The 23,034-nt window shown below is 59.5% G+C and overlaps 7 protein-coding genes across 7 annotated transcripts; 2 read left to right on the forward strand and 5 right to left on the reverse strand.

The window, feature by feature from the left end:
- The first annotated feature begins 2,947 nt into the window (after positions 1 to 2,947).
- On the forward strand, positions 2,948 to 5,409 carry GGS23DRAFT_1370 (uncharacterized protein). Its single transcript, XM_051511227.1, has 2 exons — positions 2,948 to 4,072; positions 4,158 to 5,409. The coding sequence occupies exons 1-2, from the start codon at positions 3,517 to 3,519 to the stop codon at positions 5,228 to 5,230; spliced, it is 1,629 nt and encodes a 542-aa protein (XP_051376621.1). The 5' UTR covers positions 2,948 to 3,516; the 3' UTR covers positions 5,231 to 5,409.
- A 567-nt stretch (positions 5,410 to 5,976) lies between these two features.
- GGS23DRAFT_608462 (uncharacterized protein) lies at positions 5,977 to 7,566 on the reverse strand. The gene has a single exon (XM_051520208.1). The coding sequence runs from the start codon at positions 7,285 to 7,287 to the stop codon at positions 6,229 to 6,231; it is 1,059 nt and encodes a 352-aa protein (XP_051376622.1). The 5' UTR covers positions 7,288 to 7,566; the 3' UTR covers positions 5,977 to 6,228.
- Positions 7,567 to 8,732: 1,166 nt separating this feature from the next.
- Positions 8,733 to 10,444, reverse strand: GGS23DRAFT_608466 (uncharacterized protein; the record flags this gene model as incomplete). The annotated part of the gene is made up of 4 exons (XM_051520209.1): positions 8,733 to 9,678; positions 9,820 to 9,853; positions 9,963 to 10,015; positions 10,101 to 10,444. 4 exons carry the CDS (start codon positions 10,442 to 10,444, stop codon positions 9,048 to 9,050), a joined length of 1,062 nt encoding a protein of 353 aa, XP_051376623.1. The 3' UTR covers positions 8,733 to 9,047.
- Positions 10,445 to 11,298: 854 nt separating this feature from the next.
- Positions 11,299 to 14,307, reverse strand: GGS23DRAFT_1389 (FAD binding domain-containing protein). The gene has a single exon (XM_051511251.1). The coding sequence runs from the start codon at positions 13,756 to 13,758 to the stop codon at positions 12,004 to 12,006; it is 1,755 nt and encodes a 584-aa protein (XP_051376624.1). The 5' UTR covers positions 13,759 to 14,307; the 3' UTR covers positions 11,299 to 12,003.
- A 907-nt stretch (positions 14,308 to 15,214) lies between these two features.
- Positions 15,215 to 18,005, reverse strand: GGS23DRAFT_1561 (prephenate dehydrogenase). Its single transcript, XM_051511389.1, has 6 exons — positions 17,927 to 18,005; positions 17,275 to 17,447; positions 16,831 to 16,891; positions 16,663 to 16,774; positions 16,446 to 16,594; positions 15,215 to 16,388 (listed from the first exon to the last, which is right to left on the reverse strand). The coding sequence occupies exons 2-6, from the start codon at positions 17,385 to 17,387 to the stop codon at positions 15,498 to 15,500; spliced, it is 1,326 nt and encodes a 441-aa protein (XP_051376625.1). The 5' UTR covers positions 17,388 to 17,447; positions 17,927 to 18,005; the 3' UTR covers positions 15,215 to 15,497.
- A 298-nt stretch (positions 18,006 to 18,303) lies between these two features.
- On the forward strand, positions 18,304 to 19,500 carry GGS23DRAFT_591726 (RCC1/BLIP-II; the record flags this gene model as incomplete). Its single annotated transcript, XM_051517773.1, has 1 exon — positions 18,304 to 19,500. One exon carries the CDS (start codon positions 18,304 to 18,306, stop codon positions 19,498 to 19,500), a length of 1,197 nt encoding a protein of 398 aa, XP_051376626.1.
- A 67-nt stretch (positions 19,501 to 19,567) lies between these two features.
- On the reverse strand, positions 19,568 to 21,589 carry GGS23DRAFT_608470 (Rad9-domain-containing protein). The gene is made up of 5 exons (XM_051520210.1): positions 21,152 to 21,589; positions 20,940 to 21,077; positions 20,712 to 20,850; positions 19,852 to 20,651; positions 19,568 to 19,796 (listed from the first exon to the last, which is right to left on the reverse strand). The coding sequence occupies exons 1-5, from the start codon at positions 21,263 to 21,265 to the stop codon at positions 19,635 to 19,637; spliced, it is 1,353 nt and encodes a 450-aa protein (XP_051376627.1). The 5' UTR covers positions 21,266 to 21,589; the 3' UTR covers positions 19,568 to 19,634.
- Between the last annotated feature and the right edge of the window lie 1,445 nt (positions 21,590 to 23,034).

The following is a 23,034-nucleotide window of genomic DNA, read 5'->3' on the forward strand; positions in this document are numbered from 1 at the left end:
ATCAGCGTTCGCTGGGACAACCGGGCCGGGGCAGCCAAAGGGGCGACAAGAATCGTCGTATGAATAGGCACTCTTTTCCCACTAATTTCGCGATTTTGAAAATTCAAGATAGTAAACAATGAAAGGGCGGGTGCGGGATATGGGGGGCGAGAAGGAGATTCATGTCCCTCTCTTGGGAGTGGAGAAGCGGCAAACGGCGGCTCACGATGACAGCATGGGCAAACAGGAGGCGGAGGAGTGGAGGGGTCGTGTCATGTGCCATCGTCCAATTTTCTAATTTTTTTTAAATTTCGCGGCTCCCCGCCTCCCAGGATTGGCGCTGACCCAGGCGGGACTGCGCCCGGAGCTCGCCGCCGTAACAATGGCATGGAGCGATGCCGTTTGGGCTCTTCTCCCTCGACGAATATCCGTTTCCTATAATTGCTTAGTTATAGCTAGCTACTACTGTCGATGCTGTTCTCGCTACAGCAGCCGTCCTTAACCGCAGATCCGCCGATATCGCATTCCGACGGCTACGATTACCAGCTATAGGTATCCTAACCTTCCATAACGCTCTTATAAGGACAGGGGGCTTCCCGAACGCAGAACAGACGAATCAATCCCCCCCAAATCTGCGCCCTACTTCAAGCTAACGACGGTGTTTTCGTCGTTCTAGTTCTATAGGACTTCCTTCCCCTACTGCTCTAACTAGAGGCTTTAAGGCTCTTTTTTTTCCCCCTCTCCTGTCGCGCACAACTTTTTTTTTTTTTTTTGCCTGGACCTGATAACCCCTGATTGGGTTAAATTGGATGCGCCGCTGGTGGATCGGAGAAGGCTCGCGATCTACCTAGTAATGCAACCTACTCTATACGTAGTCACCGGATCTGGCCCACTGATGTCTCTCTCGTGGCCCTCGCGCGGCTCTCTAGTGGTTGCAGGAGACATGGCAGGGATCGCATGTTCTCGAACTTTTCACGATGGCTTCATCCAAGTGGGCCGATGAAATTTCTTGCCAGATCCTGTTTCCTCAGGGCTTCCCCGTCACGGGGGGCCGTAACCGAGGGCCAGAGAGAGGGTTGGCCATCTTCCGAGTGAGCTCAGCCTCTGCCGCCCATCCGCGGCCAGCCACTACGGGACTGCGGGCCATACCACGGTCGTGTCTAGCTAGCACCGTACGCACCGACGGGAGGGAGTCATTTGATCCAAACGTGCACCGTGAACAATCCCGGCCTAGCCAAACATCACGTAGGTAGGTACTGCATGTAGCAAGCCGTCCAGATCGCTTCTCCGTCCATCTCCATGTGACCAGCAATTTCGCGCCCGAGGTCTCGAGGTGGCTACGCATAGAGGCTGATGGGGACGGCGGGGTGTGGTGATACATGCATTCTTTACGTACCCGTCGAGATTCGCACAGATGCGTGACAGGGTTATGCATGTGCGACGGATGGCGATGTGCACGGAATATGACGACGGGGCCTCGTTGTAAGACAGCTTGTTTCGGTAGAGAGAAAGAGATGAATAACCAGGGCGACGCTCTGGTTAAATAAGAACAGTCAGCTCCCGGGCCCTTGCGGTCGGTCCGGCGCATCGCATCGCATAAGAGTATTGAGATCGCCCGGTTTCTACGATGTCGGCGACGCGGCGACGCTGCTAAGGTTGCTAGCGAAGGGCTTCAGAGCCGGACCGGACCGGTTCAGACATGACAAAGAGACGAGACGAGACGAGACGGCACGGCACCAGCCAATAAGTTGCCAAGCAGCAGTAAAGACCATAAACCAGCACAGAAACAGACGAGCGAGCAAGCAACCAAGCAAGAGACCAAGCAAGCGACAGCAGGCAGTCAGACCAACAGAGGGATGGAATAGCGTCTCGGTTAGTGCGTCTCCCCGAGAGGAAGGAAGGTTTGGCGCGGTCCGCAGCGCTGGCAGGGGAGAAGACAGCGGCCTGAAGGGTAGGCAGGGCGAGCGGCTGGCCTGCTAACTGCTAGGAGCTGGCGCTGTTAAAAACAGGTCCCAATCGGCGGTTTATCCATGACACATAATTACTTGATGGAAAGCTCCGACGGAGAGCATGATGTGAAGGCGACTCTCGATTGCGCCAGATACATTAACGAGACCGCGGCCGCCCGACGTTAGTGGGCGGTAATATAAGACGTTATTACCTTCACCTTAGCTAGGCAAGGTACCTTGCCGAGCGTCTCTCCATTGCCAAATCTATGCCGCTATACGAACGAACGAGACAGCAAAAGAGAAGACAACCCGACGCCAATTCGACCGCCTACGATCACGAAAATATACCTACGTACCGCCTGCATACAGTCTACGTTAGGTACCTAACCTGCCTAACGTCCCACGACTTTACCGGTCCTGCATACCTTAACGGTACCTGCCTTGGGTAGAGGAGGTACCTAACCTGCTAAGGCAACTTCGACAACTCCGACCAGTGCACTCGAGTACCTCGGGTACCTACAGACTTTGGAGGGGGGGGGTACATACCTAACCTCTTAGGTACTACTAGCCCTCCGCGACTTGCCTGACATAACCGCCGACTTCACTTACACGGTACTCGACGACTCTAGCAACGAAACAACACGAACGGGCTTCTTCCCACCTCGACAGGACAAGACAAGACAAGAAAAGAAAAGACGACAGAGCTTTCTTCCCAGACGCCGGGGCAAACTCGGCTACCTTGCATTGTCAGCAACGGTCGCATCCCGGAATCCGCCGTCGGACCCCATCCCGAACCTGACGCGCGCATTTCGTCAGCATCCCGACCAGAGAAAACCCTAGGAGAGTGCGTTCCTCGACCACCCACCGGACAGAAAGGGGGAAGATAAAATTAATTCTACGAATAATATTAATTACGAACACGGCCAGAGAGGAACACGCACCCAGAACCAGACACCTCCCTGCCTACAATTCCTTAGTCCTGTCCACGCCGGGACAAAGACCGCTAGCCCTCGAACTTTTCCCGAGACACGGAGCTACACAGCTACGCACCTAGAGAGAGGGAACCCGAGTGACAGGGTAGGTGAGCGAGAAGAAGAGAGAAAAGGCAAGAATCCGTGAATCGGGCTGGCCACGTCGACTTCGAGCCCTGCCAGCACCGCCGTCGCCACCCCATCCTCCATCCCTCCGCCTCAGCTCTCCTCGCCCCGCAGCGATCGCCCGCGCCCAGCACGAGCAATTGCTAAGTCTTCGCACCTCATCAGCCGACTCTGTTGGCAGCGCCCCCCCCCTCCGCCGTTGGGTTACATCGACAAGACCGCCTCGAGATTAGGCGCTATTCCCCAGACTCCCCTTTTCTCTGTCTCCCTCGACCGCGGCGAGGCGACCGCCACCTGGATGCATTAGCTCTCTCTCGATAGCTCCATTGGCGTCGAGCAACCGGCGAATCGCATAGCGGGCTCGACTCAAGCGACCGCGACAGCCACCAAGGACGAGACACGAGATCCACCACCGACCCAGCTTACCTGCCTCGTCCTTTTTTTTGTTTCTTCCTTCCCCCCCCCCCTTTCGTTTTTCGTCGTTGGTCAACATGCCACATCGCGTTGTAGACTTCTTCCGTTCTTCCAACGACAGCATCCACAACATCAAGGCTTCCGTGCAGCGGAGGAGCAATCCCAGATCGCGGTCCGCCTCGCGAGACCGGTCTACGCGCCACTCCTCGCTGAGCTCCCACGACGACGACGCCGCTCGCCCGGCCGCATCCCTCGCCAGGATGGCCGACTTGACTAAGGACAAGCACAAGGACTCCCACTCCCACCACCGACTGAGCTTCCCGGGCCTGCACCTCGGCTCCTCGCGGTCCAAGGATGCGACCCAGAACGCCAGCGCTTCGCTGGACTGGAAGATCGAGTCACCGCCCGTCGTCATGCACGGCGACGCCGAGAACAGCACCGGCGCCTTGGTCTCTGGCCAGCTGTACCTGTGCGTCAAGGAGGACAATTTCGAGGTGGAGAGCTTCGAGGCCAAGCTTGAGATCCACGTCACCCAGAAGCGGCCGTACGCGAGCCACTGCCAGAACTGCTCGAGCCAGACGTCCGAGCTCAAGACCTGGTCGTTTCTGGCCGACCCGACAATTCTCTCCAAACGTGAGTAACCTCGCTGCCCCACCAGAAGCGGCCCCGCATGTCCGGAGGATCGCGATCGAGATGAACTGACAGGTGACCCCTATAGGTACGCACGAATTCCCCTTCTCCGTACTGCTGGAGGGCCACCTGCCGGCGACGACGGACAACCCCGTGGTCGCGATCCGGTACGAATTCACGGCAGAGGCGCGGCCGCGGGCGGGACTCGGACCGGCCGTGCGGCTGGTGCGGACGATCGATGTGAAGCGGTCACTACCCGTGCCGGAGCTACCGCACCACAGCGTGCGCATCTTCCCACCGACCAATATCGCCGCGAGCGTCCACTACGCCCAGGTCGTGCATCCGAGCAGCACCAACACTTTCACCCTGCGCCTCGACGGCATCGTCCGCTCAAACCCCGACTCGAAGAGCGTCGAGTACTGGAAGCTCAAGCGCCTCTCCTGGAAGGTCGAGGAGCACATGGAGGCCGTCGCCCCCGCCTGCGACAAGCATGCCCCCAAGGATCCGGACAGCGGCAGCACGAACAGCAACAGCAGCGGTAGCAAGAAGGGCGCCAAGCGCACCGACGCGCGCGTCATCGCCCACGCCGACTTGCACAGCGGCTGGAAGTCGGACTACTCGCCGACGGGATCCATCGACATGGAGGTGCAGTACGAGCTGGGCCCGGTATCGAGCGCGAGCTCGAGCTCGCGGGCCGCGTCGGGGGCGTCGGGGACCGGTTGCTGCGACCTGAAGAGCGCCGACGGCACGCGAGTAACGCACCAGCTGGTGGTCGAGATGGTAGTGGTGCAGGAGTACGCGCCAGCCGCGCACCCGCGGCACATCGCGCCCACGGGCGTCGCGCGCATCCTGCGCATGCACTTCGGCGTGGCGCTGACGGAGCGCGCCGGCCTCGGCGTCAGCTGGGACAACGAGGCGCCCCCCATCTACCAGGACGTGCCGCCGTCGCCGCCCTCGTACTCGTGCAGCATCCCCTTCGACACCATCGAGACCGTCGAGGAACTCAGCCTCAGCCCCGGCGCCGGCATCGCTCGCCTCAGCCACGAGATCCCCCGCGGTCAGAGCCCACCCTACGAGGAGAGGCCATCGCCGGTGCTGTCGCCGCCGCTACCGCCGCCCGCGCCTTCGCCGTCGTCGAGCACGGGAGGGGACGGGCGGTGATGAAGACATATTAGAGAGACCCACACCCATAGCCACACGCTGTTAATCGGGCAGGTCGGCTCTCAGTCTTCCACGCTCACGCGAACACAGACATAACGAAAGGAAGGGAGAACGTGAACGAGGGAAATTGCCGGGGAAGCAACACACCCGTGCTGTATCCTCTCGACTTTCCATCTTCATCGCATTACCGCTGCCACTACCACCGCCTCCCTACCCCACTACTTTTCCGCCGCTTATTACACTACATTCCAGCATGGCAACGGAGTTCTACGGTCACCGTTAGAGAGAAGGACAACTCGATAGACACAATACCCAGCCTCAGAGCACTGTTTATTTACTTTTAATTTTTAAGGCCTAGTCAGATATGGCTGCCAGGCAGGCAAAGTGGGAGCTTTTTCTTTTCTTTTCCTTTTGTGAGAGCCAGAAGGTCATGCACCACGGCAGCTCTTTTATATGGACGGATATGTATATATATATATATTTGACGCATATGCGCGCATGGATTCTCGCGGGCGAGGAGAGGCTCGGTCCAGCCCTCCGCTTCGTGACAGCTGTATATACCACTTTCCTTCACATGTTCGCCTCTCCGTCTACGAACCTGTACTAGGTGCCGAGACCCCTCTGTATATAGGTAGGTAGTACGCAGGAACTTCCCAACACTTAACCCCGGGGCAGGCATGCCTATTACTTCTGGTGACAGCTTCCAGAGTTCACCCCCTGGCTTGATTACCCTAGGCTAGAGTCTTACCTTGGAACTCGACCCCGAGTCTAACATGTAGTTGTAACCATCACACATTTGAGAGATGGGTGCCTCATCGGCACCGCCAGGCGATGTTGCGTAAACCAGGTAGGTGAGTAGGTTGTAAGAGAGGACCGAGGAACAACATGAAATTTTGATAAATTACCTAGGTACCGACATTAACCCTCTCCATTTTGTCACTATATCCGATTTTTCTTCTTCTTTTTCTTTTTTTCTCTCTCTCCTTTTTCGAACATCTTTACTTCTGGCCGCCGCCGACGGGGCCGGTGAACTCGACGCGGCCGCAGCCCTCCTGGATCCAGAGGCCCTGGCCGGGGAAGTAGTTGGCCTGGGACTGGTAGGTGAAGGAGAAGGCGCCGCAGGCGGGGCCGCCGGCGGGGGCGGCCTGGTAGTAGAGGCCGCAGAAGCCGGAGATGCCGGCCATGATGGCGGCGCAGCCGGCGTTGTCCTGGCACAGCTGGCAGCACCGGCTGGGGTCCTCGAAGCGCGCGTCGCCGACGTAGATCACCGTGATGTTCTCCGCGTACCGCCCCGACACCAGCCCGCGGCCCCCCACGCCCGAGATCACGTTGCCCGGCGCGCACCGCGCCGCCAGCGTCGCCGTCGCCGTCGGCGCGCAGCTCGCGCTGACCGTGGCCGAGGCCAGCCCCACTACGAAGCTCGTCGTCGTCTGCGTCTCCGTCGCCGCGTACGTCGTCCCGCTGAAGTAGTACGTGGCCGACACGGTGGCGGTGACGGCGACCTCGGTCGACGTCGGCGTCTCGGTGACGGTGGTGGTGCCGGAGGTGGCGGTGGGCGCGAGGAGCAGCCAGGTGGTGACGCGGGCGGTGCAGGCGGCGCGGGTGGGGTAGGAGGCGGGGGGCCAGGGGTCCTGGCCGGGGACGGGGGTGTAGGCGCCGGTGTAGACGGTGGTGGTGGTTTCGGGGGTAGAGCCGGCGGTGCAGACGGTGACGGGGACGGTGGCGGTGTCGACGGTGGCGTAGACGCGGACCCAGGACGTGGTGACGGGCAGGGTGGTGGTGGTGGCGTCCCAGAACCAGACGGTGGAGGTGCGCACGGTGGTGGTGACGGGCGCAGCGGTGACGCGCACCGTCGACGGCACCGTCACCTCGGCCGACGTCGTCGCCGACGTCGTCGTCGCCCGGCTCAGGTCCGTCGGCAGCGACAGCGGCGGCACCCCGCCCGACCCGAACGCCGTCGCGCACGTCGTCACCGTCGTCACCGAGTACGTCGTCGCCGTCGTCGCGCTGCCGAGCGCGCCCCAGAGCGCGGCTCCCGTGAGAAGCTGGCGCAGCATCGTTGGCGGGACCGTGGTAAGGTAGATATATAGGTGTATATATATATATGCTCCCCTAGCTAGCTGGAGTAGTCCTCGGGACAAGTTCGAGTACGCAGCGCGCGAGGGCCTTGATCACGTTCCTCTGAGGCTCCTTGACGTGCTTCGCCCTCCCGCCTCGCCCTACTTATACTTAACGCACGGCTCTGGCGCCGCGAGTACCCTAGGAACGCCCCCCCCTCGTGCTTCCAGATGCTGCGCGAGGAGAACGTGCGGCTTTCTTCCTTCCCGATCTAGCCGTCGCGTCGTCTACAACCCCCCTCCCCCTCCGCTCCCTGTCGCCACAACAGGGCTACAGGCGGAGCATGACTGTGCCGCACAGTTGCTGAATAATGACCCAGCAGCTGTGCGCGCTGGGAAGTCGGTGCGGGAAGGAGGGGGATCCATCGCGTGGTCTCCCCAGGGAAACGGGCAGGTCTAGAACCGGCTGCTGGCGAAAGCTCGGCGAGGGGAGAGGGGAGAGGGGGGGTTACCTCCGCCTGCGGCTTATATTGCTGGTCCCCTAGGGTTGGGCTTTCGCCGGCACCGAAGCGAAACTCCGGGGTGAAAAGGGCAGGAGGCCAGGGTACGAGCAGACGAATCGGCGGCGGCGGATGCTGACTTGGTAAGGATTCGTCGAGATAACCCGGTGACCAGGGTCCGGGGAATAGCACGCGTTGGCCTCGCCGCGCCCGCGCGCACTGCGCCGCTGTAGTGCCGTGGCCAGATACAGCTTCCAGATGCGCCCTTAGCAAGGTTGTCTCCTAGAAACGATGCCGTAATCCATAGACAGACTGGTAGGCGTTGCTTGCTCATGCTTACCTATCATAGTCCTAGACGCGCCGAGTGAGGAAACACGCGTTAGCAGTGGCCGAACGTTGGCTTACAGTCAAACGTTGGGGAAGCCGAACAAGCACCAAGACGAGGCCACCACGGTCACGCCCGCGCCGCGCCGAGCTCGTAGAGCCCCATCTCTGCCGGTTGTGAGCTGATGGTGGAGAATTCGAGCTGACTCACGCGACAGCAGCTGTCGGAATGCCGGATGGAATAGAGCAGTCTTCCCTTGTCGGGCCTTAGATAATTCACAGACTTATTGTCACGGCTTCAGGGGGAGCAGAGGGAGTGCCCACTGGCCGGGGGGCCTACGGTCCCGACGTAGGTTATGTGTTTCCCTCTTGGGTCAGCAATGCCGGCATACAAGCTAGCATGAACTGGCCACCTGCCTATCTAGCATTCGAGAGCAATCCTTCGTCACAAACCTTCCGAGCATCTCCACGGACAGTCAAGGGAGGCAGACAGGCGGTAATAACGCTTAGTCCGACATCCGGGATTGTTGGCCGATGGGCATTGCTTAGGGATGGCCTGTAGGATGCAGTGCATGTAATAGTAGCATTGCTCTCTCACCCCGGGGCGACCCAGACTACGTTGAGCACCTGCTTTAGGATGATGTCTCGGCCGAGTCGGGCCGGTGAAAAGGGGCGGGCGTTCAGGGGAAAAGCAGGTACCTAGACCTGGTGTTCCGCATAATAACGCATGCTGCGATAGTTGAGCTCCATAGTTGTGGCAGAGTGTAGGCGTCTGCGATTTGTGCGCGTAGGATAGCTATTACCTGCGTACGCCCGTTATTCCAAGGCCCGCTCAAGTTTCCGCTGTCGAGGCGTGCTCCCATGCCTACCGAAACCAATATCGCCAGCCTTCCTCCCAGTTAACCCCCATTCCAACATCCCCGACCGCACATCTAACTAGTAGCCCCGCTTCCGGCTCACCCTATTCATAAAGTCCTTGCCCTCGCTCAGGCGCTCGAGGTTGATGTTGAGGATGGCGAGGAGGCGGTGGTTGTAGCTGGTGGAGTTGCCGCTGACGTGGGGAGTGATGATGATGTTTTTCGCATCCCAGAGGGGGTGGTCAGAGGGCAGAGGCTCGGGGTCGGTGACGTCGAGGGCGGCGCCGCGGATAGCGTCGGTGTTAAGGGCGGTGATGAGCGCGTCGGTGTCGATGACCGGTCCGCGCCCGATATTAGCCACATAGGTGCGTCGCCCGCGCGCGAGCAGCTCGAACTGCGGCCCCGAGATCAGCCCCCGCGTCAGCGGCGTCAGCGGCACCGCCAGCACCAGCAGGTCGAGCCCCGAGTCTAGAAACGCTGCCAACTCCTCCGGCGCGGTGCCCGAGAACCAGCGCGACGGAAGCTTCCCTTCGGGGTCGCCGAGCCCCGGCAGCACGTACGAGTCGTCTCGCCGCGACTCGGGCGTCGGCCGCGGCCGGTTCGTGTACGCGTACACCTCCATACCGAGCGCCGTCGCCACCCGCGCTACCTGCCGGCCGATGCTGCCGTAGCCGAGGATACCGCTTCGGGTTGAGGAGTCAGCACCGATACTTTGCGTATAAAAAAAAGAATAGAAATTAAAAGGTCTCTCATCCCGGGGAAATAGAAAGGATCTAAAAGAAAAGGGGCTGGCTTACACTCGCTGGTTGACCGCGTCTTGGGTGTCCGAGTCGTCCCAGCTGTGCTCCCACCGGTGCGCCCGTTGGAGACCGAGGAAGTACGGGACTATGCCACAGTCGCAGGCGATCAGCACCGGGTCACGGCCGCAGCTCACCTCGTCGGCGCTTCCGAGCCGAAGGGCAGCAAGATGGCAAAAACGGATGGGTTCACTTACTCCGGTGCTGGTAGGCGAGGAACGTGCACACGATCCACTCGGCGATCTGGGGCCTAGACGGGGGGGGGGGGGGGGGCGAAAGAACGGCGGAGGTCAGTCTCGACTCCCGGCAGGAGGGTGAAGCGCTGGCTTACTTACCCGTGGACGCCGTTGGCAGTGCAGAAGGCGATGTTGGTGTCCTTGAACAGCGGGTTGTCGAGGATGAAGTTGGCGCCGGCGCTCTGGAGCTGGACGAGCTGCAGGCGGGGGGCGGCCTCGCGCGTGGGGAACTTGGGGCCGGTGAGGAGGACGGTGACGGTACTCCAGTCCTCCTCGGTGAGGTGCGGCGGCAGCGTCGGCTGCGACCAGGTGTCCCAGTTCTCGTGCACGACCTCGAGGCCCGGGAACCGGGCGCGCAGGCCGTCGACGTATCCCGCCGGCGGCTCCCAGGGCACGAGCAGCAGCAGCTTGTGGCCCGTTAGCTCTTTGTTCGGCGGCGACATGGTGGCAGCGGTGGCAGCGGCGGTGGCGATAGTAGTTCCCTCGCTTGCGGTTCCCGACGGGGTGTCCGGCAGGAGGACATTCCTGAGGATGTTCGTCATATTTTACTTGTTGTCGTCAGGTATTATTTTAACAAGGGTATCGGCTGGTGCTATCCACTAGGTAGGTATTATCTAGCCAGCTAATATCTGGCCAGAGCTAGTGCCCGTAGCGACAATGATGACAGCGGTGATAATGACGAATACCTAATAGTAAGGGTCGTAGCGATCAGTAGAGGAGCAGAATACAGGGGGAGAACTCGAAGCAAAGAACCCGAGATTTCGGTTCCACCCCCTCCTCCGTTTCGACCAAGACGGGGTGGTTGTGGCATTGACAGAACTGCGTGCGATTGCGCGATCGGATCTCTCGGCCTCCGTGAAGGGCGCAGGTGGAGGGTAAATCTACGCCCCCCGGCTACACGTGCCTCCCTTTCTGTGGCCGTCTTTCCCCTCCCCGTTGCATCGCGTAATTAGCTGCATTATGGGAGCGGACGGTATAATCGAGCCTGATGTTTATCAGGAATAACACCCGGCTAATAAATCAGCATACCTGTCTACAATTATCAATCCTCCCTCCCTACGAGACAATGCCAACCCTGAATTGCATACGTCCTGGGCAGACTCGAACTAGGAGATGGCAATCCTGGGTAGGTGTGTAGGTATAGGTACCTATTACCTGTAGGTGTGAGTATTGCCATGGCTCCAGACTTGACAAGCAAGTACTTACCCGCCTTAGGTAGGGTAGGTAAAGAACCTGTAAAACGCGGTTGCGAGGCCTAGACGCCGGCCAGCGATACCTGGTATTCCCGGCGGACAAGACACCGCTTGAGCCCCTCCACCCCCCCGCTGCCTTGGCGCTGCCTTGGAACGCTGGGGTAGGCAGTGCGAGAGAAATGCGTATTATTATCAGTCAGTCCGAGCCCAGCCCATGATGGGTAGCTATAAAGAGGCCTTGGAAACCCGACGTTACTCTATCAACGATAGGCCACGCCAAGGAGTGTGTGTCTGTCGTCTTACCCCGTAAGGCGAAACCCTGCAATACCATAGGCCAGTCCCCCAACCGCCAACAAAGGGAGAAATGCGATTTTGGAGAGGGCGTTACGATGTCTAGCCAACTTCTCTGGTAAAGCTCCGCTATATTGGTTAGCAGAACAGTGAATGGTTTTTTCGAAAAGGATAATATACACGAGTCCCTATTACCTCGATCGGGGATATTATTACCTATAGGTAGGTACCTACATACGATAACACAGGCAGGGGGTGTTAAACTAGGGGGCTATTACAATGTCTCACGATACCTTCACCATATTCTTGCATTAGGAACCGAATTCAAGTTTCGTATACGCGTGCGGATAAAACTAGTGCGCCAACATCCCTATCTCCTCCGTACTCCGGCGGTCGCCGAGTTGCTTCGAACGACGGCATTACATACCAAATGTTAACAACACGGCAAGTCGCGTCATCCAGAGTGTGTTTAACCTAATCTCACCTCTGAATATCATCCCGTCCTGTCGCCGTCACCGTTACTTCTTCCCTACGGGACGGCCCCCGAGCTCCTCCGCGAGCGCCAGCCCGGCCGCCCGCCCCGAGAAGATGCACCCGCCGAGGAACGTGCCCTCGAGCGAGTTGTACCCGTGGACGCCGCCGCCACCGAACCCGGCCGCCTCGCCGACGGCGTACAGGCCGGGGAACGGCTTAGTATCCGTGCCGCCGCCGCCGCCGCCGCCGTTAGAGGTGGGCACCGCCCGCTGCACGTTGCTCCGCAGGTCCGTCTCGAGGCCGCCCAGCGTCTTGCGCGTCAGCAGGTTCATGCGCACGGCGATGAGCGGGCCGTGGCGGCGGTCGAGCAGCCGGTGCGGCGGCGCCACGCGGCTGCGGCTGTCGGGCCAGTACGCGCGGCCGTTGCGCACCAGCATCGCCTGCGCGTCCTTGCAGTACGCGTTGTCCATCTGCGCGTCGCGCGCCTCCACCACCTCGCGCACCGCCGCCGCGTCGAGCCGCGGCCCGCCCGCCTCGTCCGCGAGCTCGTTCATCCCCGCCACCAGCTCCTCCAGCGTCTCGCGCACCACGAAGTCGCGCCCGTGCCGCTGGAACGCCTGCACCGGGCCCGTCCCCCGCGAGCTGAACACCCGGTTCCACAGCACCTGCCAGATGCTCTTGCTCGTCAGGTCCGGGTTCTGCTCCGACCCGGACAGGGCGAACTCGCGCGCGATGATGGTCTGGTCCAGCACGAACCAGCTGTAGTCGTAGCCGGTCGCGCAGATGTGCCGCAGCGTCGCGAGCGTGTCGCAGCCCGGGAACAGGAAAGGCGGCAGCCGCTTCCCTGTCGCGTCGAGCCACAGCGACGACGGCGCCGGCAGCACCCGGATCCCGTGGCTCGGCCAGATCGGGTCCCAGTTCTGCAGACCCTCGGTGTAGTGCCACATGCGGTCGCGGTTGACGAAGCGCGCGCCGGCGCCCTCGGCGATCTCGACCATGCGCCCGTCGACGTGGGCCGGCACGCCGATGACGAAGTGCTCCGGCACCTTGGGGCCGAGCCGGTCGACCGGCCACGCCCGCTTCACCGCCTCGACGTTTCCGCCGATGCCGCCCGACGCGATGACGACGGCGGCGCCGCGGAGCTCAAAGTTGCCGACGGCGGTGCGCGAAGTCTTGACGCCGCGGGGCGCGGGGTCGGGCTCAAGGACGCGGCCGCGGACGCCGCAGGCGCGCCCGGTACCGTCGATGATCAGCTCATCGACGACGTGGCGGAAGCGGAACTCGACGAGGCCCTTCCCCTCAGCCTCGCGGACGGGGTCGGCGAAGACGCGGACGACCTCGGGGCCGGCGCCCCAGGTGATGTGGAAGCGGGGCACGGAGTTGCCGTGGCCGTCGGCGGTGCCATCGCCGCGCTCGGCCCAGCCTACATTAAAGAGGAAGCTGGCGCCGCGCTCCTTGAGGTAGCGCTCCATGCCGTCGGCGGCGAAGTCGACGAATGCCTCGGCCCAGCGGCGGGGCCAGCGGTCGTCGGCGTCGGGGCGGTCGAAGCGCGCCGACCCCATCCAGTCGCGCAGGGCGAGGGCGCGCGAGTCGCGGATGCCGAGACGGCGCTGCGACGCCGAGTCGACACAGAAGATGCCGCCGAGCGACCAGAAGGCCTGCCCGCCGAGGTTTTGCTCGCCCTCCTGATCGACGATGATGGCGCGCACGCCATTCCTCGACAGCTCGAAGGCAGTGACGAGACCGGCAAGGCCGGCGCCGATGATGATGACGGGCCCAGGGGCGTCTTTGCTCGCCATTCCCCCCCGGTCGGTCGCTGTGCTATGCCTCTTTGGCGGTGCGTAATCTGCGCTCCTCTCTCCCCTCTTTTCGGTATTGCCCTTCTCTCCCGTTTCCTCTCGACGAAGGCGAAGCTGTCGAGGGCCAGGGGGAAATGTTGTGGGGTAGGCGAGGAAGCAAGTGGGAAGGTAGGAAGACCAGGCGGGCAGAGGTAGCTAATAGGTAGGCAGCGCAGCTCTACTGAGCTTCTACGGGTATCATTTCGTGTCTCACCGAGGGGGGGAAAGGTGTAGGAGAAAACAAATGAGAAGAGTGCCGGTCTCTGCCTTTGTATACAGGGATGCCTAAGTACCCAGCCAGTCGCGAGTTGTTACGGATGGGCTTCCACGCAACGTCACTCTCTCGACGCCGAGCCGCGGTACCTCGACAATACCTCGTAAGCCCGGGGATTTACTAACCTCACTACAGGCACAACCTGCCTAGATACCTACCTAACCTTAGGTACCTCTCTCACATGCGAGCATCACTAAACTGGAATGTCGTAATGGGCATTCGCCCTGTCCTAGGTACCCCTGAAGTACTCACCTTCCGTGCCTCAACAGGCCCGATGATAGAGCCTATACGTGTGTACCCAAAGTACCTACACCTAACCCCGCGTAGCCCCGTCGCCCCGGACCGAGGCTCCTTTTTGGGCTGCGCTAGCCTCCATGAGCCCACGCATTCCCCTACCGGTTCCCCCCCTCCCCCCCCCCCCCCTCTCCATCTCCCACCCGTAGACAGGTAGGTACCCAAGTCTCAACCCCAGAAACCGCTAATTCTCTTACGTGCCTCGGGGAGCCTCGAGCGAGCGAGAGGGTGGATGGCGTTGGCCGGCCTGGCATTTCTTGGCCCTAGACATGTCTTGCCTACTCCGCACCGAGCGTACCTGGGGTTGCCGGGGCCCCCAGCTTGGAACAACGTCTTAGAATGCTGTCCTATAGTTCGGCATGCCCCGATCCAAGTATGTGCCCGGCAGCTCGGGGTTGCTATCACCTTGCGTCGCATGGGCGCATCGATACGAGTGGCATCTCCATCGCGAGAATGGGGGATGCGCACCCGAGGCGCTTTTCGCCCGTCGAACGATAATCGTCGTCCACCTGGCTATGGTGAGCCGTTCCGCTTGCGGGTATGGGCGCGGGGATAACCACGATGGTAGGTGGGAAATGCTGAATACGCACCACTACCTAACAGGTACCTAACCTACCTTAGGTACTTAGGTACATACCTGCGGTAAAAGTTACCTCCTAACCTAATGTGTTTGTAATAGGTACCTCAGGTACCTGTAGTCATTTCTAATGTAACTCGCAATTTTCTGTCTCTGATCAAGCGGGAATAGCTGCGCTGAATGCACGCAGCATGGCCATGCCGAGCAAATCGCCTGCATCTACTGAGTAAATAATAATTTTACCCGAGTTGCCACCACATTCCACCTTGCACATTGCACATTGCACATCTGTTACCTGACTTTGACTTCAGATTATTGACTGCCGTAACTACGATGGCATAAAGGCCGTCCAACTAACGAAGAAACTGTATGTATACCTAAGGATATATATGGTAGAGTGACATCCGTACCTTTCTTGCCCCCATCCCCGAGAAGGGAGGGCTGACGGCGGCGGCGCCAAGTACGTCGCAAGTCGAATTACTGCCTGCCTACCTCGCAAACACCCACCAAGACAGTCAGTTTTTTTACCGGCCAAGTCGGTCAGCCAGATAGTAACTAGCTCTTCGTGCTCTCCAGCACGGCCTTGAGCATCTCGTTGCCGACCTCGATCGCGCCGGGGAAGCGGGGCTCGAAGAAGCGTTGGGTCGCGACGAAGCGCTCCCGCCACGTGTCGAAGTGGCCGAGGCCGACGCACTCGGCCCAGCCGCGCGCCGCGAACGTGAACTCGAGGTCGTCGCTCCGGAACGTGTTGTCCTCGACCGCGATCCGTAACGCCTCCTCCAGCCGCTCCGGGTGGCGGAACAGGTGCTCCGTCACGCCCAGCCACAGCCGGAATAGCGGCGTGCTGCAGATCATGTGCTCGTACGGCACGATCCCCAGCGCGCTCCAGCAGTCCACCATCGCTAGCAGGCTCAGGTGGTTGTTGGGCAGCGGGCTCCGCGCCGACGTGCCCCCGATGCTGAACCGGTCGAGCACCTCGTCTTTGAGGAGTAGCTGGTCTTCCCACTTCGGCGCCTCCTCCCGCCCGAACACCTTCTCCTTCGCGCGCAACACCCGGTCCCGCAGCTCGTCTAGGTGTCCGCCGAGCATGAGCTTGTAGAGCTCCGTCACACTCTTGGCGTACTGATCGATTTGCTTGCGCGCCTCGGGGTTAAGGATAGCGAGGCCGGCGTAGACGTGCCACTTCTGGCTGAAGATGCGCATCGTGAGGTTTATCTTGACGTTCTCGATGCCGCCGACGTAGCGCGCCCCTTCCCACGGGAACTGCCGCATCGAGTGCCAAGCCTTCCCCATGCTAAGAAAGGCCGCGTGCGTGACCGCCTGGGTGTCGGCCGTGATGCGGTCGTGCTCGTGCGCCGTGAGATAGACGTGCTTCGAATTGAGACACCGCAGGACGGTCTCGACCTTGGAAAACGATTCGTCCGAGGCGCGATGCTTGATGAGAACCTGCGGTTTGGGTAAGCGGAGCCGAGGAGAGTTAGCCGCAGGTTATATGGGTGCTACCAATGGTTGATCCTTGGTGTCGACCCGGGGGCCATGGAGAGAGTGGCACGAGACGATATCTACGTCTGACGGGAGGTAGGCTTCGAATGCCTTGATCTCGGGGTCTTTACAAGACGTCTGGCCGCCGACGATGGCGCCGAGCTTCGTTGCTGCGCACACAGCTTAGCGAAAAAAATACGGGCAAACACACTTCTAGAGGTCAGGTAGGCCGCCATACAAGGTCCGTACTCGGCCACAACCCGACTGATAGCCGCGGCCTCTACGCTATAAATGATGTAGTCGCTTGCACGAGACACGAGGTGACCATTCCGGAGAATTTGTATATTGCTCTAAAGGACCTCTCAGCGTGGCTTCGATCCGAGGAGGGACGACTATGAGAATGTACCCTGTCGGCAAACTCCCCACGGAGATTCTCATACTGCTCCTCCTTGTCGCACGCTATGATTCTAGTCTCAGGTCGTCAGCGTCATGAGAATGGCTCTCGGGTCGCGCAATCAATATCGGATCTGCGCACTGCGTGTTAGCAATCTACGCCGCCTCGGACAGTACCGGGTACGATGTCATGACATGGGGAAGCGCTTCAGACAAGATTTAAATAGGTAGCTGAGAAGTTACATCATGGAAAGCCAACGGCCGGGCTGGGAGCCAGAATGGCCAAATCCAACCGGCCGAGAGCAATGCTCGAGCCAAATGCACTCAAGTCATCATCTGCGAAGGGGATGGAGCCGAGGAATAAGCAGGGAAACACGGAAGACCGACTTACCAAAGCGGCAAATGACGTTCCGAGGGCCGACGACGGTAGCAACGCTCATCGCATGGTTCTTCTTACCTCCATCCAGCGTCACTCAGCCTCCGAGCATACATCTTCCCCATGTCCCCCATCCCGATAATCCCGACGACGAAGTTTTGCATGTCGGGAGACACCCCAGACGGCGACGCCATGATCGTGAAGGACGGACAGCAAGTAGACCAACTTTCCTCCCGTCCCAAATAACCACTAGACTGAACGAGGGTTAGAACACAAGCAGCATCACGTTTTCATACGGCTATCTAGGCGAGTCTGTCGAGGCTTCAATCATCGGGCAGATGAGGGCGCGGGATCGGCACCAGGCAAATAAATAGCTGAATAGGTGGCGCGGAGTATGAGGTGTCGAGGGAAGAGGAGTGTTGATAGGGAGGTGAATGCGAGGGGGGGGAAAAAACAGTGGCAGATATTCAGGTGAAAAAATTCTAGAGTGTGGATGCAACGAGGACAAACTCTCCAATGAGCTATCGATTTTCCATGCGCCACCGCTAATTTGGAAAGCGGGTTCAATATCATATATTAAGCCACATTGCTGGGATGTACCGCGGAGTAGTCCTGGGTAGGTATATAACTATGCGTGTTTTTGCATACTATGCAGTAACCCGTTGCGCTACGTCATGTAATGTAATGTAGGTAATGTAATGCAGGGATAGAAGTAGCACGAAATGGTACGTACCTGCCCGCGGACGGGTTGGCTTTGAGAACGGTTCGAGATAAACGTTTAGCGAGATCCCGCAGGTAGACAGCTAGACAGCTAGCTGACAGCTCCCAGATTCACGGCCTATTTCGGGCACGAAGAACGGCGCTGAGAGGTATAGGGAGAGACGTAGACGGATAGAGAAAGGGGACGTCGAAGACGGGCAGAGCGACAGCGGCGCCTTTAATACCTACCTCATGAACCCCGTCCCGTCCCTCCGCCTACTCAGAGTAATCCAAGTCGCCCTCCTCACATCATCATTCGGACTCCCCCACCTCGCACACAGCGAAGATAACCAGACTGCGAGTAATAAACCTGGAGCGGTGCGCTCAGTAAGCAGTCATCCACCCATCCACATGGACGGTCTCTTCGCCCTCGGCTCCAATGGGTCGGGCCAGCTGGGCCTGGGTCATCGCACCGACGTCTCCGTGCCGAAGCCCGTCCGCTTTGACCCCCCCCTCGACGACACCGATGAGGTCGTTTGCGTCGCCGCCGGCGGGAACCACACCATCGCGCTCACCCGTGCCGGCTGCGCGTACTGGGCTGGTGACCCGTCGACCGGGGCCTGCGGCGTCGTCCGGGAGAGCTCCGGCTCCGGGTCTGGCGCAGACACGTCGTCCGGATTCCACGCGCTCGCTCTCGACCCGGGCGCGGACAGGGACGGTCAGCGCCTCCGCCACGTCGTCTACGCCGCCTGCACGTGGGACGCCTCCGTCCTCGCGCTCAGAGACGACGAAGATGCAGTGACGCAAGTGTACGTGTGTGGCGGCGACATGACGGTCGCTATTGCAGATACGTCTGTGACGGATCTGACTACCCTTGGAATGCCACTCTTACTCACCGACTTCCCACCACCTGGCACGCAAATCGTGAGCCTGTCCGCGGGGCTCCGTCATGTCGTCGCCGTACTCGATAACGGCGACGCGTGGGGGTGGGGTGCGGCACACAAGGGGCAGCTAGGCGAGGAGGATGCCGCGGTCAGGTCCAACCCCGGTCCCGACTCGGGCTCCGGCGGCGCGATCGTCAAGCGCCCCCGCAAGATAGGTGGGGTTCCGTTTGCAGTGGCCGCTGCGGCCTGCACACAGCACGCGACATGTCTCATCGCCGCGCCAGGCGACGGCCGAGTCCTTGTGCTTGGCGCAGACGGGAGATGGGCCCTACGGACGGGAGCGCCTACCGAGGCGCCCGACTGGGCCGCCCTCGCCGCCGGCTGGGGGGCTGTCTACATTCTGAGGCGCGGTGGTACCCTCCTCGCTTGGGGTCGCGACGACCACGGCCAGATGCCGCCCCCCGGGCTTCCCGAGCTCGAACGGGTCGTTGCCGGCAGCGAGCACGTCGTCGCCCTGACGCGAGACGGTAACGTCCTGTCGTGGGGTTGGGGCGAACATGGCAACTGCGGACCGACGACTGCCGGGCAGTCCGGAGACGTCAAGGGTCGCTGGAACGTGCTCGCTTCGGTGAAGAACTTGCCTGAGGGGTCTAGTATCACGGCCATCGGGGCTGGATGCGCTACGAGTTGGATTAACATTGCGATGGAGGGTATATTTCTTTGAATCCTCCTAGGACCAAGGTAGCTCCTTAGACATACTGCAGCCTCTGCCCATACACGAAGCCAAAGCCCAGTCACCACATGCGCACATATGCACACACTGGTCGAGGACGAAGCCAACAACTCTCGCCTTACCCCCTAGTCACCGAAGAGCCCAAACCTGCGGACCTGCGAGAGATGTTGCGTCGGCTCGAAGTTATTCTGGTCATAGTCATTAGCGTTGTTGGTGTCGGCACGGTTTGGCGCTGGGGCGGCGCTCCGATTCGCCATTATGGATCTCATATTCACCGCGGACGGGTGCTATGTCGCGTTAGTTGTCGCCGGCACACTGGAGCCGGGTGATAGGGATGCTTACCAAGTCTCCGCTCACGTCCCATTCTAGCCGGGCGTTCTCCTCCCCGTCTTCGTCCTCGCCGACGTTCACAGGATCCCATTGACGTTCGTCGTCTTGAGGTACAAAAAGCGATTCGGATTCGAATGTGGCCGGGGGCGGTCGTTGGGAAGGGCGGGCAATAGGCGGTCTCAAAGAAGGTACCGGCTCCGGTCGCGATACCTGAGTTTGCGGTGGCAATGGAGGAGCTGGCGTGGGCGCGTGTGAAGTAGCCCTACTAATCGCCGCCTCGAGTTGCGGTGGCTTCGGCCCCCTGACGTTGCCACGGTTTGCCTTGGCTTTCCGGCCGGAAGCTCTCCTTTCGCCAACGGTCATGAGGAGGAATTCACACTTGATTCCATCACCATCGTACCTAAGCTGCATCGGCTTGGAGGGCACCGAATAGCACGTAGAGATTTGACTTCCGAGCGAGCCAGCATGGAAGACGATTGCCCTGAAGTCCTTCACACTGATGATGATATGAAGCTTGTCTTCTTCGACTACGAAGTCTTCAAACTCATCTCGTTCGACGGCGACAGATGTGTGCAGGGGCTTCTTGAGGACCTCTTCGCCATTTTTAACCTTTTCGCTGAAGCAAGTGAAGTTGACGACGTCCTCACCCTTGGAGTGGATATCAAGATACTCTATGCCCGGACCGAAGTGATCCATCAGCTGGCGCAGGGTGCGGGACGGGATAGACCAATGGTTAATCGCCTCTTCCTTGTCGAATTTGGCGTGCACCGGGGGGCTGACTTCAAACGGCAGACGGTATTTGGTTGTGATTCCTATGCTATGTTAGGTAGAGAAACATTGCGGCAATCGTGTATCGAGTCTACATTACCTACCATTTCGAAACACAATCTTGGCGATGAATTGGCTCCTTTTCCCCACCTCATCTACTATAGCGACGTGGCAACGGTCGATTGTAGTGTCTTTCTCGCGCAGGCTGTCGCCACTCCTGATTCTGAAGAGAGACAGTAGGGCCTGGAATTGCCGTGGGTTAGAAAAGGGGGTTCAGGGGAAGGGAAAGAAGCAGGTGGAGGTATCTGGAAGAGGTGAACCCGATTACCCACTCTGTTATACAGCTTGCAAAAGAACTTATCACTGTGCTGGGTTTCTCCTTCGTAATGGTACTTGGTGAAGAATCGGTTGGCGGCGAATGAGAAGGAAGCATATGCCGATTTTGAGAGATTTAATGTCGTGAAAACTAACTAGATAGAGGAACTCAGCCACGAGGTTGACGAGGTCCGTCTACGGGGGTGTAGCAGAGAGAGGATAGCCATACCCTGTCCTTCTTAGCCTCGAGGGAGACTTCGTCGCTGAATTTACCGAGGCAGGCTAAGGCTTCTCTTAGGACGTCGACGCCCTCCTCGCCCAGTGTGAACCTCAGGACCGCCATGGTTATCTATGGCATTACCTGGGACGACAAGATAGGGCCTCGGAGGGGGGGGGGGTTGATCTCGACCGATAGTGCGGCCAGAGCGAAGCCGTAAGAGCCGCGAAATGCAATGCCTCTGGTGATGTAATAACGCTCGGGTGTCAGCTCGGGCGGGATAGGCGGAGTCATCGAAGGGACACGAGGTTCGATTGTTGGCGGAGTCACCCCAATCGGTTACCGCTCACATGTAGTATAGAACAGAGAGGGCCGGGTCAATCCCAGCGTGTCAGACGTAGCGACAATAAAGACCAAAAGCCCTAGGTGAGAAGGGTGTGGGGTACATGTATGCACCATGGGTGAAGAGCACCATGGAAACGGCGGCAATTTGCAGTATCTGTCCGTCCCTACACAGTCCGTGTAAATAGATAGAGAGGACAGCGGGCTTGCAGCAGCGCGGCATCTGGGTACGTACCTCCACAGGTAGATGCCCGGGAGTACGTTAGGTACCTGGTACCTACCTAGGTACCTAAGTACCTACCTGTACACTTATCGCTATGATGTGAGGTGGGTATGGTAGGCCTCCATTGCAAGCACGCACCTGACAGATACCTGGCTCTGCTCTCCCGGTATGTACCGCGGTACCTGAGAGAGGTTATGCAGGTCCCGAGCTGCCGTACTACTACGCACCTATACAAGCAAGTATTAGTGGAGGGATGGCAGGTTGGCTCAAGTACCCGTCGGGAGTCGTGTCGATGGACACATGGTTGTTACACGTGTCAAAAGCGCGTAGTCTGGGCGTCGGGTTAGCTAACGTAGCTAACGGTAATGTGTACACACCTGCTAGCAGGTTAATAAGAGGCAGGTGATTTAAGACACTACCTAGGTAGGTAAGTACCCAGGCAGGTTGCCTGAGGTATTACCTGATGCGACTTCGGTGTGCGCAGATGCAGATTGCCCGCTTCGGAGTTCGTCGCATTCGAGCGTAGGAGAGTCGGGCATCAGAGAAACCCCAAAAATCACGTACCATTTTCGCCATCGAACTGTGCGCCTATGATTTCCCTACGCTACGTACATAATCCGATCGGCCATTGGACGGATGGGCGGCCGGAGATTCGACGACTTCCAATATCATGCATGCATATGTAGGTAGGTATGTAGGTAGGTAGGTTTATGTAGGGTGTAGTGCTCTCGCTCATGCGCGCACCCATCCCACCTCCAGCTCTGTACGGGTATGCATATATATATGCATGTAGGTAGGTGAGAGATGGGCATATATGTACTTATCCGACAGGCGGCCGGCCACATACAATAACCGTGCGCAGGTAGCCATTTCTGAAATACAACACTGCCAGGTGCCGTGGAGGTCGAATCCGGCGCCTGGGACGCCTTCACCACCCACCCACCCCCTTCTAGGATCCCTTCTAGGGTTACCTGTCCAGAGGGGAACGTGTCCCGGCAAGTCCTACGTGCCTACCCGCCCCTACACGCCAGCTGGTAGCGGGAGACGCGATACGCACTAGGGGGGACGCTCCTAGGAGGGACGCTCCTAGGAGACGAGACGGGAACGGCAAGCCAGAGCAACCCGCATAGCGCGGATTCAATCCCCGGGCCGTGCTACATACAGCTCAGGTAATAGTCCGCTTATGCAAGATACGTGCCTGGAGGGCGGGATATACGGGATATCCGCTGTTATTTGCTGCGCGGAATGAGGTCGCAAGCGAACCTCGTCGAAAGCAGCAGCGCTGGCCTGTCGAACACCGTATGCCGTGTCCTCCCTCCCCCCTTTCCAC

This window comes from Durotheca rogersii, assembly GCF_024521655.1.
Source record: "Durotheca rogersii strain YMJ 92031201 chromosome Unknown GGS23scaffold_1, whole genome shotgun sequence".
In the NCBI taxonomy this organism is placed as follows: domain Eukaryota; kingdom Fungi; phylum Ascomycota; class Sordariomycetes; order Xylariales; family Xylariaceae; genus Durotheca; species Durotheca rogersii.